Raw genomic sequence first — 22310 nt, forward strand, 5'->3', positions numbered from 1 at the left:
GAAAAATTTAAATATTCGAAAGAGTGTTCCAAAGAGATCTTACTCTGTTTCAAGTAGGATGTTTTATTGTGGACACAAAGTCTGACGACCATTTCACTTCCTCATCAGAAATCATTCTCATTTTACTTTTCTACCCTTTAATCGCTAGTATTCGAAAATTGTTACTGTACAAATTCTTCACGTGTGCAACGAAACCGTTTGTACCAACAACAAACGAACGCGATTCTTTCGTAAAGTGAAATTTATGGGTTCGTTGTCCATTGGTCGCCGAGTACAACGGCACACATCCGCGGAATTAAATCCCTCGACGTATTAGCAGTAATCTGACCGAACGCGACCGTGTTTCAGGATTAAATTTGTGTGCGAGGTAAATGCAGGTAATATTTAATAGATATTCATTTCTTATGGCAAATGATATAAAAATGCAGGGTGCTTTAACCGTATTCGAACGACTCGCGCGCATGCGAACAGATTGGAACCGCGCTCGAGCTTCGATCATCAGGTATCGGACGCCGCAGAGTCTACGAGATCGTCGATGGTGTTAAATCGCTGGAAGAAGGAGGTAGACAAAGGTTAAACGGGGGGAAAAAGAGTGCGGTTGCACGACGAAGGCGAAGTTGAAACTGAGCATGCGTCTACTGCGGTGGATCCAAGGGGGTCGAGTGAAATTGCCTGGCAGTAACCAGGGCCACTCGTGTAATCGAGGCGATAATGAAATGCCAGTAGATCGTGCCCCGTTCCCTGCGATCGACGTAGATCCACTCGAGAAAAAATGAAGACAGAACGTTCGCCGTTCCTGCGCCTCCTCTACTCCGTTCGAGTGGTTCGAACTTTTAATTGAGTACGTCTAGAAACTTGTCGAGGCTTTGGCATGGCGCCTGTACCGTTCTACCGTCACACAATACACCAGAATCCCAAAAAGTTCGACCGAACTCGCGTCCCCGCTAATTCTGGACTATTAACACACTACCAGCTATGTACTTCCTAATTTTCAAAGGCCTACTTAAATAAATATACTGCTTCATTTTAGACAGTGAGCGAAATTCGTTTAAACGCATACACAAATATAAGGATTGTGGGGCTGAAGGTTCAAAATTTTAATAAGAAACGGGATTGTAAATATATTTATATACAATAATATTTGTACATATATATTTAAAACATTTATGTAAGGATTTTTACAAACGAAACCATATTTTATGTGCGAAATTCGTTTAAACGCACATGTAAAATAATTAATAATTAAAAATACAGGAACATTACAACATTAATATTTTGTATGGTCGCCATTATTTTAGATTAAAGCGAAAATTCGATTGGCCATTGAATTTACAAGATTGATAATAGCGGTGTTAGGAATTTCTACCCAGCAGCGTTTAATTTCTTCTTTTAAACTGTCTATATTGGCGAACTGACGACCATTCGCATAAACTTTTCTTACCAGTATAGCCCATAAATTCTCTATTGGGTTCATGTCAGGGTTACATGCTGGCCATTCCATTATACGAATGTTTCGTGCTTCGAAGGATTCACGGGAATAGCTTGACACGTGAATCGCTGCGTTATCCTGCTGAAATATAAATTCGTTTTCTCCAACTACTTCTTCTAAAAATGGTATTAACACCCTATCGAGCATGTCTACGTATTTCTCTGAATTTATCTTGGGGGAAACGTAATTTGTAATAAATTTGTAATTTGTAAATTTGTAAATTTTGAAGTGCGCACATAAATTCAGAATAACGCGCACATAAAGTCAGAAATAGATACCGCACAATGTCAAAAACAGTTGCGGTGCGGCAGGACTCGTTCTCCTTTGTCAAGATGGCCGAAACGACAATATTCTCTTCCTCAAATTGAGCGCTAAGACGACAGGTAGACAGTTTGATATGAACTCGGACATAAGAAGTTTCCACGGACTCAGAAATATACAAGTTTCTCGAGATTGTATCATTATTTTGAATAACGTATCTCCTTAGAGTAAAGCACTATTTCCAATAGTATATAGCATAAACCAGTATGTTCTACAATAACTATTTTAGAGAATTCGGTTGTCGAATTCGACACACTAGTGACGTACAAGCCACAATAGCTAACAAGTATGTTGAGGACTGGGTTACTCCAAAAAAGGGACACACGTAAATTGTGTAGTTTAAGTAAGTGGCCCCTAGAGAGACGATCAATAATATTATCAATTAATATTCTCACCAATACTCATTCTCGCAAAAATATTCGTGCTGCATGGTCGGGGCTGCTTTAAAATATTTGAACATTGTCTTTCCATATTTGAGCTATAGTGATACACGAACTGAAAGTATTGCAAAGTACAAATACATGAAAACATTATTTTCAAAATACAACACAGCTATTCCGTCCTCTGACCCAGTTGAGAGACTTTTCAGCTTTGCTGGACTGATTCTGTGTCCTCGAAGGAGCACCCTAACAGATTCCAATTTGGAACGCTGCACCTTGTTGTATGCGAATAGCAGCAGTTAAACAAAAAAATAAAACGAACATGTTGCAAATGATATAGTTTCTTATATGTATTAAGTACCGTTTCTTCTTTAAACTATTGCTAAAATAGGAAACATTAAATAAGTAATGCAATTTCTGAAAGTATTAGGTATAACGACGCAAATAATAAAATATTCTATTTTGAGTTTCAGATTATTAAAATACAAATGTTTTACTTTGTGCTTCAGATTATTAAAACAGAAATATCATATTTTATTTTGTGGATGTAATTGTTCAAATAGAAATATTCTATTTTGAGCTTCGGATTGTTCAAATAAAATACTATTTTCTTAAAGCTTTTAATAAAATCTGAAATATTAAATAGTATTTCAAATATTTTTTTCGCCAAATAATGCCCACCTCTGAATAAAACTCTATCGAAACTTGCGCGGGAGCGGCCGTTTCTGCTGCGCACGCATCAGATCGTACGCAAACAAACGCATGAAGGATGCACGACTCTACGTCACTCCAACAAAGTATTTTATAAAGTACTAGCTTCTGAAATATTCCTTGAAATTTATTCTCTGCTCCGCATCGCGCATGGTTGTAAATATAGGAAATCATAGATTATCGCCTTTCAGCGCAGTCGGAATTCCAACCCGCACTGAAAAATAGCTTTACATTTTCCGTCGTGAGCATTCGCTGATTTATTGACGAGGCTGTTCATACGTGCTTCGGGAAGCGCCTCGTATTTCGTGCTTCGAGGTTCGTATTGCGGCACACCTCGGAAGCAATGTACGGACAGAGACGCCGTTAGAAGAAGCTCGAATGGGTTTCCAAGAAAATAAAAGTATCCGAGAAGTTTTGTTCCCATCGTTCCTCGCGTCTCCAGTAACAATCTAACTTCGCGCTGTTCACTGAAAAATTAACGTAAAAAGGAAGCGGTTCCGGCTACTCGGTTTTTCACTTCTCACGTATCGCGCTTTATCCGCCGTATTACATCAGCTGTCGCTGGGAATTCGAGGGCCGTTTCGTTAGACGCGCATCAATTTTTCAAAAACGCGTCGGTCTTCAGTCTATTCGATCGGCAAAGGGACGTTTCGTGAACATTGATTAAACTAGTGAAAGTTATCGTGCCAAGCGTGTGTGGAGTCTTGCGATTAATCCTGTAACTGTAGAAAGTACGTAAATATTGTGCGAAGCAAACCGCCGAGGGAACATCGTTGTCGGTTAATATTGTAGACGGTCAACTCCGGTATTAATCTGGGTTTAGATGAACTCTTGTCCATCGAAACAGATCGGTGAAACCTGTGTCGGTGGTGTATTCAACGTAACCTGATCCGCCGGGGATCGATTTGCTTGTGCTTTGATTATCTGTCGAGTTGTTTCCGCATCGCTTGTTTCCGTGAATGTAGACACAAGGTATCACACCTACCTCAAACATCTCCCTTATGTATGATAATACAAGAAAGTCCCGGAGGAATACACGACTTAGTCCAAGGATATCTTGATCAGCGTGCCGATTGTTAGGGATGGGATCAAGTACCTCGGAAACAGGTTCGAACTTTGATTGATTGAATTCGAACTCTCTATAAGTACTTCGAAAAACAGAAATAGTACTCCTGAGTATACTCGAACCTATGCCAGACAGTTTCGAACCTTTTACAAGTACTTTGGTAAACGGAAACAATACATACTTGCAAGTATATTCGAATCTTGGTCGAACGGATTGATTTTTCTAATCATTATTTTTTTGTACCTTCAAAATCAATTATGTTGTCCTTTAATGCATAATTTAATTCAACACGTATAACTGTAATTTCATAATCTATCGGATATATTAGTCTTAAATAGCTACGAATTTAATAAAGAAACTGCTTAAAATCTACTATGCAGTTTGTATTTCCAAGATTCGAGTACTATCTGTGAATGATAAGATTCCTTTCAACATTTCGAAGTACTTACAAGTATCTTTTCGAAGCTTGTAAGTACTCATTCCGAGGTTCGATATCAGTTTGCATAAAATGAATACTTTTCAAATGTAATCATTGAAACAGTATTGCTTTTAAGTAGTAATCGAAACCCATGAAATGAAACTTGGTTATTGAAACTGACTCGGATTCGTGAGTACATATTGAACTTGATCCCATTCCTACCAATTGTACTCGAGCTTTCTTGGTTGTCCATACCAAATGAGGAAATCTGAAAAATAATTCTCGACCCGTATCAAAAAATCGACGATCGAGAATGATGGCCAGTGATAGGTTAGTGTTACGAAGTATGATGCAGGACTTCTCGATTTACGCGTAAAAAATGAACGTGTATCATCCGACCCTGTTTTTGCTGCAGTCAGTATTTCTTTTGTTCAGCAACAAGTTCGGCTTTTTCATGTCTCCAGCCCCGTATAAATACGCGGCGTGTGCAGAACGACTTCCATCGAACTTTTTTATTCCCCGGAGGACGGGCAGGGAAGGAAGTATCTGTCCGGTTCTCCGTTCCCGGAAATAGCGTACTTTCATCCATTCCCCGGTCACCGGCACATCAACGATCCATTACTATCGATCCCCGGCTCACTTGAAATAGGGTTAACGATACCCTACGATTCGACCGTGTTTCCAGCCCATACTCGGATTCCTCCGATTCCACGAATCGCAAACGATAAGATTTCCATCGACGTCTTCGAGCAGCATTCCTTTCGCTGCTTCGAAACCATAAACCTTCCGCCTCAAAGAAGTCACGCAAAGTCGCAACTGCTTGTTCAAACTTGTTCTGCATTTAACAAGTTAATATTCGGACACTTTTAGCACTATACCTACTCACACCGGTCAAAATGACCCTTTCCAGGTTTTTTATTTAACAATTAGACAAGTAATAAAACTGATTTCATAAGAAACGTTTGTATAGATATCTTTAGTAGTGCAATCAAAATCAATCTTGTCATTTTTACGAGGGAACATGTACAGTAATCGCGCGTTTACTGCCAAACAGCCGTGTTATGCACTGACAGTGATCGTTCAGAGACACTATTTTTTAATGACTGCGTCTACCGCGCCGACCGTGCTGAAACTTCAATCGAAAAGCCGAGCATAGAAAAGGACAGAATGAAATACGGCTCGCGTGTTTTCACAATGTAATACCAGTTAAAAATACTGTAAATTATATCGTGCTTTGTGTCATTTTAATCAGAAAAATGCCAGAAATGAGTTAGTGAAAGTCCCATAAAAAAAGTAATGAAAATTAAGACGTTTGAACATTGTTGTGGTGTTCACACCGATATACCCGAGCCGAGATCAATCATCGCCGCCGTGCAGTGGAATGGGTAGGCACTTGACAGTGATCGCACAGACGACCCCTGACAGTAAACGCGCAGTTACTGTACCAGTTACTTTTGAGGCTCGGTTGGTTTAGTGTCAACAGGACTATAACTTTTTAAATATTGGACCAATTTTCATTTGTTTGAGAAGTTAGAATAATTTGTTTACGATACGATGCATGGAAAACATTTTGGAAAAATTGTTCGTGTTCTGACGTACGCTGAGCGGCACTCGGCGAAATTCCATTAAACTAGTTTTCGCGGATCGGGACACCGGAGGAACGCTCCGAGAGAAAAATGAGAAAGAGGGGAGAAGCCGGAAAGGAGTTATCCACCGAAATGTCGGGAAAGGGGTAGGGGAGAGTAAAAAAAAATAGAGAAGGAGCGACTGTTGAAACGTCAGCTTTCGTTTGCCGGTAGGTTTATTATAAACGGCCTCGTTTTCCTCGTTTCGCAACACGGTCAAGTGGAGCATCGCGTGGCGAAAAATAATTTGCGCCTTTGCGTCAAGAAACCCGGCTAACCGAACCGGATTCCCTGAAACGGAAAAATTCGCCCGTCGGAACAGACGTTTTTCCCGAATCACGTGCGCAGGAAACGCGGCCGGTACGGATTTTCGAGACACCAGGGGCGCCAATTACGCCGAGATCGATTCCCTGATAATGCTCTCGCGAATTTTAAACTCGAATCGTCGGAGCTGAGCTACGTTTCACAAAAGTTATCCTGCCCGTGAATATCTGTAAATGAAAATTCCCGTTGTTTTTCGCACCCACCCCTTATCTCGCTTATTTTGGTAATAGAAAATAAGACCTGTGATATAGGGTGTCTCAAAATGACCTGACATTTTAAATTGCGCGCCAATTTTTGGCGAATTACACGATCGAGCAATGCACCACAGTATGTATTGCGAGATGGCGCGTTATGATGACCAAAAGATCATAACCTCCAGTTAATGACACGTTCGTGAAAATCCTGACGCCGCTTTACTGCCCCCTAGCCCCGGCTCATCCTCCTCTGTTTCATTCTCCACTCGTTTCGGAGATATCAAAGTCGTCGATATTTTTTTGTAGGACACCCTGTATATTTTCTTCGATATTCTAGTAGAGCATGAAAAGACGAGTCCAAGGAGTACCATGACCGTATCATTACGATCATTCGATCTCAAGATATTCCTGTCTGAGGGCTGAGCACCTAACAGGGATACCTCGAGAACGAATGATCGTAATGGTATAGTCATGGTACTCGTTGGACTCGTCTCTTCATGCTCTACGAGACTGTCGAAGAAAATACATAAAATTTCTTACAATGAAATATCAACGACCTAATGAACCAGTGCGGACTTTTCGAACCGTCTCTGCAAAACTTTCACCATTTTTGTAGTGAATTTTCACAATTTCTATGCGTTGCTCGATCGTGTAAAATGTCAGGTCATTTTGAGACACCCTATACTATGACCTTCGCGTGGCCTTGAGTACAAAATATCCAGAATAAGGTCTCTCCCTTCCCGTGAGCCTCGCAATCCGATTTCCACGTCGCCAAGATCGCTTATCTCGGCAGCAGCGGCCGGTGGCCGACAATAGGCGAAATCCGTCAAACCAAAAGTCGCTTATGCAAACTTATTTCCTCGCGGCGCTCAGTCAGCCGAGTACCTCGCCGTTCTGAATCGCAATTCACTTATCCGAGACATGCAGGACCGTATCGACGGCATCGGCGTTACTCTCCTCGCCTCCATCCTTCGCAGGATAAGATCGCTCGCGAAAGAACCAAACGGCGACCTACCACTTTCATCCCTCTTCCCCCGTCCTTCCTGTTCCTTCTTTTTGCTTCTTCACCGTTCCACCCATCTTTCCTCTTCAGCACGAGAGAACACTGTTTATCGTGGAAAGTATCGACATGTTCCGGGAGGACGCGATCGCGACGATCGGGAAAGCGAGATCGACTATCGGCGCTCGCTCCTCGCTAAACAGAATGTTTAATCGCATCATCGCCGGTCGGATAAGACCAGGCTCTTGAGTGAAAAATTGCGAGCCACGCGATCGAATTATTCCCGCGGAGCTTTCCGTTCAATTGGAATCAAAGATCGCTCGTCGAGATACGCTGAACCCGATCCAGATTCAACGACTGACGATTTTTTCTGGTCTCACAGCCTTAAATTGTGAGACTCGGTGGGAGAATAACGTCTGGAAAATTTCGAAGGGGAAAAGTAGAGATACACGAACAGACAATATCTATAGCCCGTTCATAGTAACGTCATATGTCGCGCAAATTGAACTTCTATTGTTTTTCTAAGTTTTCCATTCTCTCTATGTAGTATGCACTTCATTTTCGTACCGTCCCGTGCGATTGTCGCATAAATTATGTAAGCAGTTGTGCTTTAAGGCTTCGACAAACAAACAAACAAACAGTCAGTCCGCCAACCTTCGCGGAACTTAATACTTTGTTATTCCAGGGGAGGAAACAGAAGTTATAGTTACCGCTGTGAACGACTTCATAATCTCCGACGAACTTCGAAACGATTGCTTTATACAGGATTGTCAGGGTCATGCTATTCACGATCGTAAGATACCTGGTTTGTTTAAAATGTTTCTCAGACGCGAACGATGAAACATCTACTCCATAGTGGTAGGAACATTGTCTGTCCAAATTGGATAAATGAGCCGTTATTATTGAAAGTGGTATAAGTCCATTTATTCGTACATCGAGATATTTAAGGGATTGCGTTTGAATTAATTTAAAAATATTGGTATTATAAAAATATGAAAAGAGGACATTTATATCTTATTAAAATTATCATTAACTCATTTTTTTCCCAAACGTGAACTTATACCACTTTAAGAAAAGTGATTTAAGAAAAGGCTCAAATGATTATCATAGAAAAACGCTAAGACAAGACGCTTTTGGTGACCGCTCTCGCGTTAGAGATCTCGAACGTTCAAGAGCCGAGTGAAAAAAAAATATCGAAATAAATTAGGACATGATCGCGACTCGGATCATGCATGGCCGATCTACAGTCTGATCAGTCTCTGACCAATCAGGAAAGTGCGAACAACGAACGAGATGGAAAGCCCTGCTAACGAGTGAAACGGCAATGCAGTTGCGAGCAGCCCGGCCCATGTGTGGCTCAGGTACCCTCGTCAAGATCCTTGGTCCTGATCGTAGGACCGTCCTGATTTCAGGATCGTCCTTGATCCCCGAGATCTTCGTTTCGCTTAATATCCTGGTTTTCTGACCAATGCATCTGACTCTTTTCCACGTGATCGTGGATTTCTCGTCGATCGTGCGGGTCGCGACTATCGCGAGTTCCAATCACTTTATTATTTGGGAAGTCCTAAAAATATGTTTTACGGTTTATTTATTATTCAAAAAGAAAATGTTTATTGTTCACTTAGCGAGCAGTAGAGTCGAATAGGGGTGTGTGCGAGTACTCGAATTTCGAGTCGAGTCATTACTCGGCCTGTCGAGCAGAGTCGAGCGTTCGAATTTTCCGAGCTACTTCAAATCGACGAACTGTTTGAACAAAATGCGAGCTGCTTGAAAAAATCAAACGGCTCGAATATACGAGCCCTTGTATCACTTCGATCTACTTGAAAATGAATTTTTAGCTCGAAATTTTTCCAATTAGGGTAAACTGTACAATGATTGACACCTTAAGCCAAAACCTTAGTAAAAATCTTTTTATGTTTTTTTGTAATGTTTAAACGAGCTTAACTTGCTATTATCATGAGCTAATAGACATTTTTCTTGACTCGGCTCGAGCAATCGAATCGAGTTTAGCTCAGCTCGTAGATTACGGGTACACGCACACTCCCTAGAGTCGAAACCAAGAAGGAGGTCAGGTTCGAGGGGGGAAGCGACCAGATATTTTTTTTTCGGTGCGACCGCGCATAGAAATCTCTGCACGCTCTCCCGTTAGACACACACTTCGCATCCGTTGACACGTTTCTCTTTCCGACTTTATCGTTTATCATGGGACATTCCGGTATAACGAGGGAATACTCTACCGCGGAACGCGCGAAGCGTGTTGAAACTTTCCGGAATCGCGTACGTGTTCCCCGAGTCTGCGGAGATATCGTAGTTCCCCGACGTTATCCGTGAACCCAGCTTTATTCCGGATTTAGCTCGATGAAAGTTTCGGGAACCGAGTCACGCGTTCACGATCCACGAGAAATAGAATCCACGCTGTTTGTACGTAATTAGCGATTATGAACCCCTTCTTGCTCGTCAGCCACTGCACCTGAGATTTCTACTGTGATTTCGACTTCTACACCTTCTTTCTCTTTTTCTATCTGTCTCTCTTTTTCTCTGTCTTTTTCTCTCTGTCACTCTCTTCTACCACCCCTATAACCCATTTTCCCTCTCTCCCTACTATTTTAGATGCATCGCGGTGCATCGACGATCGGTTAGTTCGCCGGATATCGAAAACCATCTTCAGATATTCCGGACGCCGAAGGAGCCCATCATCGTTAATCATGCCAGCACAAAAATATTACTGTTCATACTGTTGAGGCTTTTGGGTCTAAAAAGTTACGACCATCCTCCTATAACCTACTATACTCGTGACACTGATTCCATATCATATAGGGTAATTAGTATGCCATTTTCTAAACTTGCCAAAAATGTACTTTCTGTCTAAAGGTGTGTTTTCCTTTGCGCATCTGGACGCAGCGTTTTGTTATCCGTACTCTATTCGTCGTAGCTCTCTGCTGTGCCTCTGGACGCACAAGTTTGCGTTCCTGTGATGCGATTTGGTATGTCTTGCCTTGTTTTTCACTTGCTGAATCGGCTTAAAGGGTGGCCACTTCGAAACTTCTTAAATATATAAATACTAAAGATCTATGTTGTGGTTGTTATCATTTGGTTTTTCAAAATTCGTCGATTTGACAGAATTATAATAAGAAATGTTTAACTCCGTTATTTCTTATCAGCCTGTATAAACGAATCTCAAAGAATTTTTCAAAATCTATAACGGTTTATATATATATCGATAAATTTGAAAAAGAGGAGGTCGTTTCCAAAATGTTGTCATATTGCCTAGATTTGTCTTGAGGTGTTTCTCGATGGAAAATCTGGATCGTTGTTAAGAGAATGTAGACCATTCGAGTAGGATATGTTGGATGTTATTGGTCACGGCGCATGTTGTGCACTCTGGTGGTTAATAACAAAACCGCTGCATCCAGACGCGCAAAAGAAAACACGCCTTAAAAGACTTTATTGTTTTAATCGGAGCTTCCTTCGAATCAATCGGAAGATTTGATAATAGAACCAGTTTATCCGAATAGGACACACGAATAAACAACAGTTCGGAGAGTACGCCGTACGCGGTAAAAAAGGCTGGCGAATTGTAGATAGAACGTTTCGTCGTTTATCGCGTTCGAACTGAACGATCGTCCGGTGTCTCACAAAAAAGGGGACACACACCGATCCTACACAGCGTTTCTCCTAAACGAGCTCCCTTCTTTTCCGAGACACCTGTGTGATCACTGTGTGAATTCGATCAAACGAGCTGACATGTTCCCTCGATGTTCTGCTTCCACGGCGGGGATGGGAGACCGCGAGAACTCGGATGATCGAAGTTCTACTTGTATCGTGAACGAAATCAGTATATTTTATCCGGGAAATTTCATAAAAACCGAATTATAATTATCAGACTGCGGATCTTTATGCAAAATAAATATTTCTTAGCTGTATTGCATCAAACTTGAGTTAAATAGAAATTTATTCTCTTCCGTATTGTTTTTAGTAGGTTGAGAATAAAGTAATATGTATATTGTTTAAATTTTTCGAATATTTTTGCTATTTTCAATTAATTTGTATAATCAATTCATTTTCGTGATAAATGCATCAAATCCGCAGTCTAATAATTATACCTCGAGGCATCCCCGTACGCAGAGAGAGTATCCCGACGCAGTACCATTAAATTGGACTCCTCCCCTCTTCATTCTTCCATCCTCTGTCTTTTTCCGCCTTTCTCTCTCTTTCTCTCTCTCTCTCTCTCTCTTTTAATCAGACGTCATCACAGGATCCTGGTGCGTAGTTTCCCGTTCCCTCTTCCGTCCTCTTTCTCGCTGTTTCTTCGCAACCCGCAAACAGATAGCGTTTGCAAGCTGCTCGGGCTAAAATTCTTGCTTCTCCGACCCTCCCGTATCCGAAAGTTTATTAAAGCACAACACAGCGGTCGCAGTAGTAACCGAACTGTTGCGCGCCTTTTTCAGAACGAAGCACCGTGTTGTTGAGTGAAGCACGTAGTGAAAGAGAACTTCGTTTGATCCCTTCTCTAGGAGTTTCTTATAGGGTAGTAGTGTGTTGCGACGAGGCGAAACGCGTGCCCCCGCGATTAATCGAGTCGAAACACGGGCGAATGAAGATGCTCCGTTCAATTGGTCGATATTACCGGCCGAATCGACGACCGGGCCGAAGCTCTTCGAGTTCTCCACCCATTCAGGCATAAATTTGTGTTTACAGCACTGATCTGTTTCACCTTCGGAGCACCGTAATCGCACGTGCACGCAGTGGCGCGGCGATAGCACAAGAGGGACGGGGAGGGGAATTCTTGATTCGGAACAAAAAAAGAAAAGAGAAATCAAAACAAAATCTCTGTTGCTCCAGCGAGAGAGCATCGGTCTTATTCGAATCTCTTGTTCCAATGCGGTGAATACGAATGAGGGTACCTGCAGATGCATCGAGCTATGGCTGCGACACTGTAATCAATTATCAATTGTCCGTAGACGTTCTGTCTCCTTTTCTCTTCCTACGATTTTCTTTTCATGCTCCTCTGTTTGCTACACGACTACTTACATTGACATGCAACGATTGTTTTCATCGGAAATCGTGCCGCGACTCACTCGACCAGCCGCGATACTGTTTACGCTGGTATCCGGCTGATCAAGGATCCCATTCGTGCTCTTCAGTATCGTTCGATCGATTCAATTAGTATTACGTACCCCTTAGATAGATACCCCAAATCACGCATGACCTAGCATCGTGAAGTGTGTATTTGTCCGCCAGTGCGCGCGCGGCTTCCGGCGAGAACGCTCGCGGGTCTCGTTGTCATGCTCGAATCGCCGATGAACGCCGACGTGGCCTAATCGCCGACACGTACACATTGCTTGAAAGTCGGAATCGAAACCGAGAGTTCGAAGAACAGCGACAAACAACATATTGTTCACCTTTTCACCTTGAAATTCGATGTCAATTTTTTGTGCTGCATGCTTAACGTTTGTATGCAAACGAGTTCGGCGTGTAAAAGAAGAAGTTTATCCGAAAACTGGCGTTCCCGAGGCTTTACACCGCGTTACTCTCTATTGAGTGGCCGAACAAAAACCACAACTCCTTCAGGTCTTAATTAGGATGCCGGAGGTTTTCCTCGCCGCGAAAACGCGTGGGCATTCTCAATTTTTCGTTTGCGAGGTGAAAGCCACCCGGTAGACTGGCTGGTTAATCAAGTCATACATATAGAAGAAGGGAACCAGGGTTTTAATTAATTTTTCTGTTCCTCCGAGCTGCTCAAGAAACTGCTCACGTTAGTCGGTAAGGTGCCTTTGCTATTAAAAATACTAGAAATATTGTTAAGGGTTGTATTCGATAGGGATCTACACGAACACGAAATGTCTGTCATCGAGCATTTTCGAGGAACGGGCGTGTTACGAAAAATCTGCTCATTGTTCTTGCGTGCCGTGTTTTCATCGGGGGTGGCACAGGGCGCACCCTCCGTAACGAGTTAAACGAGTTGCCCGCTCGTGGGGGTTGTTTTCGTTTGCGGGGAGCGTGCGCGCCTTCTTCTCAACGGCCTGCCCTAATTTTCCTTGTTGACGACAAAGTTGCCCCTGCAAAAATAGACTAATTACACGCCTTTGGTCGTGCGGCCACCCCGAACGGCGGGATTGGCGCTGGAAAGACGGCAGCCGGTGACTGGCGGAACGAAACCGGGTTTTCACGGATTCGAAATTTTTTCAAACTTGATGGAATTGATCAAAGCGAATAATAATCCATTCACGCGTTCATAATCCTCGTTTGAAGACCGTATGAATCCGACGTTAGCAAATATAATTGACAAGCGGTTCTATGCGCATCGGGAAGCCGGCACGTGGAGTCCTTCGATTGAAACAATACTTCTTCCCCGTGTCGTCGTAAGAACAAAAGTGCCGGCAAACGTTGTTCCGCGTTGCCAGTCGCCAGCGACATGCGCGACAAGACCAGACAAAGAAAAATGGAAGGAAAAAGCCGCGGTCCTGAGAAAAACAGCTTCGCCGGTGAAGGACGCACGGGGATGCTTCCTATTGTTCCCGATTGCAAACTTTGTCAATATATCGACGGCCAACTGTTACCGTTCGACCATTACCGGCCCGGCTACTTACGTCGCGTCTATTCTCGAGGATCAATCGCGGACCACTAAATACAGTGGCTCGCGAAAGTATTCGAACGCGCCCTTTAAAACCGTATAAATTTTTTCTCTGTGCCACCTTGTGTCAGGATTAAAATTTTTCGATTCTAAACAAAAGTTTCTCGTACTCCTTTATCACCCTTTCAACTTTGATATCCGCTCGCGATGGCCAGGGGTCGAAGAAACGCTTCAAGTGCAGCCGGCAGGGGGATTTTCTTCTTCTTTCTTTACTTTAAAGAGACATCCCTCGGTGGCAGGGTGGAGGACCTCGATGCACTTGGCGCGGGGGTGGCAAACCCTTGCCAACCAACCAACCGGAGGGGGGCCGGTGGGGTAGTCTCAAAGAAAAGAACTACTCGTCGAGACGCTCTCCTGCCAGGGCTTGACCCTTTTTTTAATTGCATCCAGACCAAAGTTAGAAACAGCGGACGCTGGCTTCCACCGAACCGCGCCGCGCCGCGCCGCCCGGCGTCGACAACGAGAAAGAATAAGGCGGAAAGACGTCGCGCCGTTCCCTCGACGAAATTATACCGCGGAACGTACGTGTCTCCAGCACTGGAGGAAAAAAAAGCCGGTGGAATGCAAAATATGTGGGTCAGGGTCGCGCTCTCGAGAGCATCGAGTTCGTTTCCTTTCTTCGTTCGCAAGCGGCTCTTGTCGCACCTCGGAGCCGAGTTTAATGGCTTCCGTGTACACCCCGTGACGAGACAATAGTACCGAATTTTCTCTGGGCCTGATACAGTTTTCGTTCCACACAAGAATACGATGTTTCTTTCCTCTGCTTTTGAAGTTTTTCTTCAATTTTCATTCTTACACGAAACGTTTGTGGAACTCTTATCAACAGGGACCCTAACTGTTAGAACCAAACAGAAAAAAACTCATCGAATAACAAGTATTTCATCGACTAAAATCGGATTGATTACAAATAAGGATTATAAGTAACCGAAAATTTTTTCTCTTGTCATTTCGATCACTTATAACAGTTGTCGATGAGAGAAATTTATTTCGATTGCTCATAACAGTTATCGATGAGAGAAATTTATTTCTATCGCTCATACCAGTTGTCGATGAGAGAGGAATCTATTTCGATAACTGCTTTGAGCAATCAAAACAGTTTTTCTTCATCGATAACAGTTGTCGAGGAGGATCAAATTTTGTGGACACTGATAACTGTTACTTGTAATCAAAAACTATAAAAATCGATAATTTTGAATCATTCTGTTCTTCGATCGATAAGTTTTAATCATTTTGTGTAGATTATCTTAAATTCCAATAACAATCAACTTCTTATTAATGATTTTTATCGTAGAAAATTTTCGAATGACAAGAATTTTATAATGTTATTTATCAATGATTTCTGCCGTCCAGAAATTGAATCCGGGAATTCAGGCCGCATTTCGCATAATTTTCCGAGTGTTACATGTCGCGAAACGTTGCCGGGAAAATTGCGAGTTTGTGATTACAGCGCCTAGACTTTCTGAATGAGTGGTTTATCGATCCAGTCGAATGACAAGTGAGCCCGAATGCCAACAATAAAAGTAATATTCGCGTGACTGGAACGCATTCGATGCCGCAGAACACACACACGTACACACACGCATGCCCGGCGAACCATTTCTCAGTGGGGAGTTCAATTTACCAAGTAAAGTATTAATAAATAGGCACGAGCCCATTAAAGGATATTTATTCTCTAATTTACGCTTCGAGAAATCTCCGTGGCAATTGCTCGAATGTACAGCGAGTCATCGCGCCGTGACTTTAATATTTTCCTAAGTACACCATTACGAGAAACTTTGTGCTCCCTTCGTAATTTATTTATGCAACGCGATGGGCCCATTAGGAACGAAACAAGAACACAGGGAGGAAAACAATTACTGCGTATTACGCCACAAAGAGTGCTTGATAAATACATTATTTACTGTGAACGTTATTTCGTGTTCGAGCTTTCTAGTTTCAATATCGATGCTGAATTATTTGATGATATTTTTGATAAAGGTCCTATTATTTGCGACGTTAAAAAATTAGACGAGACGATAGGTTTTTCTAGGTGCTCGAAATTACCAAGAACAACTCAAATCTACTTCCTCCCACGTAATATTTCAACAATTTCACCGTTTGGTTGTTAGATTGATTCCCCGCGACCCTTTGATTGCAATCTTTCTCGACGGCCGCCTTTCTGCGAACAGAGGATCGTAGGATGATCGATATTCCGCCCTCGGGAATAAATGGTTCGAATAAATTTTTCACACGGTTTTCTCCCTACTACTCAGCATCTATCAATCAGAGGAATAGTAAACAAACTGGGTCAGCAACGAAAATAATTCGAAACGCAAAACCTTAATACTCTCGTTGAAAGTTTCACGAGGATGGAAGCCGGGCTGTGCCACTTCATAATTTACGTATGACCGTGAGAAAAGTTGGAATACAGACTGATTCAGCTAACCGTCCCGCCCAAATCACTTTTCAAACTATTCGTTATCGGTTAGCGATTAAAATAAAAATTCGAAAGAGAGTTGTGAAGTGGGATATTTTTTCGCAATTTTGTTAGGCTATACTTTCGAGTCGATTTCAAGCCCGGGGCTCGATTAATGCGTCGGGCACGGTTCACTGGACATTAATCGTAAATCTTTCAAGCAACGTGTACGTGAATTCGTTGATCGCTCGCGTCTAATGGACAACGAGCGCGTAACACGGGTTTCCTTTTAAGAGCTCGCATATCGGCTCGATCGGAGGTAGAAAAACTTCGACGACGATGCTGCCGGTAAGCTCATTAGACACCGTAGAGACGCGAAACGCTAGATCCGGACCAGGGCGGCCATTTTACCATTCGAGTGTCCGCGAGACTGGAATAGAAAAAAAGAAATATCTAAAAATACAAAACAATAGCAAAAAAGAAAGAAAGTCTCGGAGAGAAATGAAAAGCAACGAAAGATATGAAAAGCGACCGTTAATCGATGTGGATTAGAGGAGACGGTAGAGACGGTGCATTGTCGAGACACACGATTAACCATATCCCCACCGATGTCTATCTTTCCGAAAGACCCCGAGAACACGGAAGCGGCGGATCTGCAGAGGAAGCTGGAAATGCTGAACAACATGATGGACCAGGAAGCACGAGCCGAACAGGCACGACGACAGATATTGTACAATATAGGCCACTGTAAGTACACGCCAAGTTACAGTCTAAGTGGCTGCTGTTTTATTCGAATACTCTCTAACACGAGAGGAACGACCGAATCAATTGCTACTCGGCCACTCGTGCGCGCCGCAGCTCGCGGTGAAAAATTTTTAAGTTCTCTTTCTTCAGCCATGCGTCGGCGCCATACGCGCGAGCTGCTCGAAACAATGAGAATTTTCTTACCAATCGTTCATGGACTAGAACACAGAATTTTTAGAATTACGCTATTTTTGTTAGAGATCTCAAGGTCGCCTTCATTTTCCTTAAACGGAGCCATCATTGGGAACGCGGACACTAAATAACAGCGATGTTATTACAATAGCTGACTAGGGCAATTTATTGTCTATAAAAATAGGGTTCTTCTCCATAAGTGAATGATCATATCAGAATAAAAACCTTTTAAGGAAATTCTCATTACGAACATCTCGCATTTAAGAAGTATTCACGCTTTTTTTTTATTGTGACAGGCTTCGGTATTTTCAATTCCTCGCCTAGCCTTTTCGTTTGACGAGAGGAGTACGTGTAAAGTAGAAATGCCACTTGCGCGAGCTGGAACATACAACTTGCAATTAAAATCCTCGAGGCAACAATGGAGTACTAAATTGCCACATAAAGGCGGTCCGCAAAACGGTCGTTTGGGAATCGCGTAAAGCACCAAACAATCTGAAATCTCCGGGAAACAGGAGATTTTCTTTCTTTGGCTGCGTTATTTTCGAATATCTTGATTCGCTCTTATCGAACGTTAATTTTAGCGTGAAACATTCAAATGGCGCACGAGAATATCGCAGGGGTGCGTGCGAGAGAGCTGTTAATACGTCTTATGTTGCTTTTACGAAGAAGTGTAGCCGCGGCACCGAATGAATATATTCATGGCGTAGCAATAATTACTTCACTGTTCCTCTGCGGCGCGTTTTCTTCACGTTTTCCAGAATAATCTCGCTGGCCGGCTACACCCCGCGGCAAAACTGGAAGACACATCAAAAAATTAATAAAATGTCCATTCTAGTAACAACCTCTATACGGTGTCCCACAAATGTTGTACTATATTTCCTTGAAAGCGGTTATTTCAAGTAACTTTTTCCGTAAACAAAGAAAAACGTTCTTACTACAACTTTTTGATTAATCTGCTCACACGTCTCACAGTTTTGTCGCACGGTGTATTTTCGTGCCGGCGATCGACGCGACGCGGCTGGTTTTCCGTGTACCGGATCGATTCGTAGTCGTGCTACAATTTTTTTTTGTTGACTGTCAGCGCGATCGGTGAGCATAAGGGCGCTCCGTGCGATTGCAATTGCATTATCCACGGATTACGGACATTTTCATCCGACGAATCGCAACACGAAACGCCGCTTCTATTGTCGTTATCGACCGACGAATGATTACCTGTTGGTAACTTATCCCTTTACAAGTTCCACCCACTACCCTAAAGATCTCTCGTCATCAACGATCACTACGCCCTTAGCATGGTAACAGTTCGACAGTGCTCCCTCTTGTTTCCGCAACGAACGAATCTCATCGATCTACTTCTTTAGTTCTTTATTTATTCACCCCGTTCGTACGATACATCTCCATTATTCCCCTCGTCGAAAATTTTCAATTTCCCCCATCGACGAGTATTATGCCTAGATGTAATCAAACTCGCATGGACATTAACTATTTCTGTCTGTACCCCGCTGTTGCACTCTGTTTCTGTTCTCGGATTTTCCAATATCGACCAATTCTCCAGTACCGGGAAAGACAAGCATTCCGAACCCGCGAATTCAGACGATGATGTTCGCAACGATAGAAAGACGTCGCTGCGTCCCTCCCTTTTGTTACCTGTCCGGGTTAAACTTCGCCGTACGGTGAAGAATGTAATCCTGTACATTTTCTCGTGAAAATCTGCAGGTTTATATGAAAGAAAGTCGGCAATTTGTGGTCCCGTGAGGTGAAGCTTAGCCCCTGTCCGCGTTACCAGGCAGATATAGGGAACTAACGAATGAGAACGAAATATCGGGGCCAGTGATCTTTAGCGAACGTTTCCTTCGTCTCGAGTATGTTCGATTTGTTAGGGCGAGTGAGAGAAAGCGATCTTGTAAGCAAGATGACATCTCGTCGATAACACCAGTTAGCCAATTCTTTTTCCTTCGGTGGGGAGATATTCCTCCCGGGAGATTTGTTACCGTAATAACGTGAAATTTTAATTGGCTTTCAGCCGGTTACTCGGAGGATTCAGACTATACGTCGGACCTGAATTATCCAGTAGGCGGACAAGGTGCAAACAGCTCAGCTTCGCAGTTTCGTACCGCTGCCAACCAATTGGCCACCCCTCAAAGATCCCTCGAGACATCGAGAGAAAATAGCTACGAGAGGGACGACCATCAGGTATTAATTCATCGATGATTCCTTTATTTTGTAATCAGCGGGACATCGAGCATCGAGGAGCGACCGGGTCGACGACTTTTATTAATAACGCTGTTGCGAATCTTCGGGTCCGTTCACCCCTCTGCACGTTTCAACCCTTAAACGAATTCTCGGTGTGAACTTGAAAAATTCCAGAACCAAATCAATTTTCTTATCATTTTTAAGGTGGAGTGGGGTGATCCGTCGTAGTTTTTGCAAAATTGGACTTTAAACTGATGTATTTTCAGTCTGGTTTGTAAAAACTTAACGTTCTTGGTATCAAACTCTTACCACAGTTATTACTGATGAATTAGTATTATGTAGGATTCTAATTTTGCTTGAAAATTATCATTTTGATAGGATATTGTACAAAGTGTCAATTTTCGGGGGCAGTTGCCCCGAAAATGGGGCAAGTCCGTCTGTGAGAGTTAAAAATGCTTTTTATTGCATTAAATTATATTGTTTACTTTTATAGTTATCCATTTTTAAACAAACATGTACTTTTATGCTGAAATATGAAAGGGAATACAGTGATATTAAAACAAAGTTTAAAAATGCTTTCAAACCTTGTTTCAAGTGCTGCGGCGCAAGAAAAGAATGATTAACAAGCCTGCTTTAAAATGCTTTTTATTGCATTAAATATATTGTTTAGTTTTATAGTTACCCATACGGTACGGACTTACCCCACCGTGATAGTACGGACTTGCCCCGTATAGTAATATTTACGGGGCAAGATCATCTTAGTGTTTTTCTCAATCAATTTTAAAAAATACATTAAAAACGATGTATTTAATGTAAACCTATATCACTGTTTGTTGTACTTGCCTAAAATAACACCACAGAATATACAATATTAATAACTTGTAAACTATTGCACGTTCAGGGTAACCACAAAGTTGTACGTGTACCTCGCACGTGACTGTTTGGTTGATTTAAGCGAGGAAAAGACCTTTATTCTTGGGAGGGGCGTCTATGTAGAATAGTTCATACTAACTTATACTACATTAATAAATACAAGCTAGAAGAATTTCGTTCATATTATAATATGAATAAAAGAATATGAATAAAAATAACCAATTTTTTAACGGACTTGCCCCGTAGACGGATTTACCCACTCCACCTTAAATGCATTTCTCTAAAGTTCTACACTTCTTTTCCCAGAGATACTAAACACAGCTCCAATCCGTAGTAAACACAACGACGCGGTAAACACAGCTTGTGCAAACAGATGAGACACGTAAATATCACCGTTCTGCACGGTGTTTCAAATTTATTGTTATAACCTTTAAATAAAGCATATGCGTCCACACGTGTACGTAATATTTTTCCTCGCTTTTATTTGTCCAATATATTGGCATTGTTTGCTTTTCTGTCGACACCAGTTTCTGGTGACTGACGTAGAAAATATGGATTTTGCATAACGATTCGGAGTCTATTAAAAATTGTTAGAAAAACGAGGGGCTGCTCTTTACTTTATCGGACTCAAAATTTGTGCCTTTCTTCTACGAATTATGATTTATTTTGTATGTAATCCAGTGGATTTGTAACTGGCGCGGATGCAGATCGAAGTTTCGAACCGCTAGGATCAATAGTTGAGGAGCTGTGGTCGCTTAAATTTGAGCAATCTGCAGTGTTTTTGACATGTAAGGGCGCCGCCATATTTGTTTGTAGTGACGCCGCTTACTGGATTGGTTAGGATTACATTGAGGGGGGATGGCGGGCGGCAAGGTAGGCGGCTCGCGGTCGTCACTACAAATCAATATAGCTGCGCTCTTACCTGTCAAAAATGCTCAACTTTAAGCGACCATAACTCCTCAACTATTGATTCTAGAGGATCGAAACTTCGATCTGCATTCGCGCCGGATACAAATCTACTGGATTACATACCAAACACATCATAATTCGTCGGGGAAAGGTACTAATTTTGAGACCGGTAAAGTAAAGTTTACCCAAACGAGGGACACCCTGCAAAATCGTATCTTCGGGATGATGAATTCTTCTTGTCAATAGCAGAAGTTTAAAATTCCCCGAGATGAGGTGTTCGTAGAATCGGAGAAGTTCCTGAACGGACAGAAAGTAATTGGAAAAATGTGTGATTAGATTCCAGCAACGGTCGGGGGAAGACTGGCACCGAGTAGTGGTTACGGAAGTTATGGTGGATCTGGTCACAGTCCTCGTTATGACGAACCGTATCCCGAAGAGGGTCCACCGCAAAGGTATTCTCAGTCTCAGCACGCTTCAGAATCTTCCGAGCCACTCTTCTACAATAGTAGACCAAGACACTATAAGGAATACAGGTATTTGACATTTACCAACCTTAAGAACACCAAGTACACACAGAAAAGATCAGCGTAGATTCGCACACGTTACAAAGAGAAAGAAACAATTATTCTGTCACGATAGAGACATTGATACTCTCTTTTAACATTCTCTCTCTCTCTCTCTCGCTGTTAGTTCTTCGTTTGCATCGCGAAACTGTCGGCCAGGTTTACAGTCTCTCTCATAATCGATGGCACGCGATTTAAGTCGGAACAACATTTTTATAAATGAACCAAACGAGAAAAGTTGAAGTAGTTAGTCCATTGATAAAGAAGTTATTCTGGTTT

General features: G+C 42.3%; 1 protein-coding gene across 17 annotated transcripts in view; it reads left to right on the forward strand.

Moving 5' to 3' along the window:
• The window catches only part of Unc-13 (unc-13), a 697844-nt gene that overhangs the window by 390876 nt on the left and 284658 nt on the right, over positions 1 to 22310 (forward strand). For 12 of the 17 annotated variants that reach the window (XM_076431953.1, XM_076431956.1, XM_076431950.1 and 9 more), the window contains 4 exons: positions 8800 to 8889; positions 17185 to 17304; positions 19517 to 19686; positions 21805 to 22001. In XM_076431953.1, coding sequence (XP_076288068.1) covers positions 8800 to 8889; positions 17185 to 17304; positions 19517 to 19686; positions 21805 to 22001 — 577 coding nt within the window. The remainder of the gene's footprint in view (positions 1 to 8799; positions 8890 to 17184; positions 17305 to 19516; positions 19687 to 21804; positions 22002 to 22310) is intronic. The other 5 variants (XM_076431947.1, XM_076431952.1, XM_076431951.1 and 2 more) reach the window with 3 other exon arrangements.

Source organism: Lasioglossum baleicum, chromosome 10 (assembly GCF_051020765.1).
Source record: "Lasioglossum baleicum chromosome 10, iyLasBale1, whole genome shotgun sequence".
Taxonomy (NCBI): domain Eukaryota; kingdom Metazoa; phylum Arthropoda; class Insecta; order Hymenoptera; family Halictidae; genus Lasioglossum; species Lasioglossum baleicum.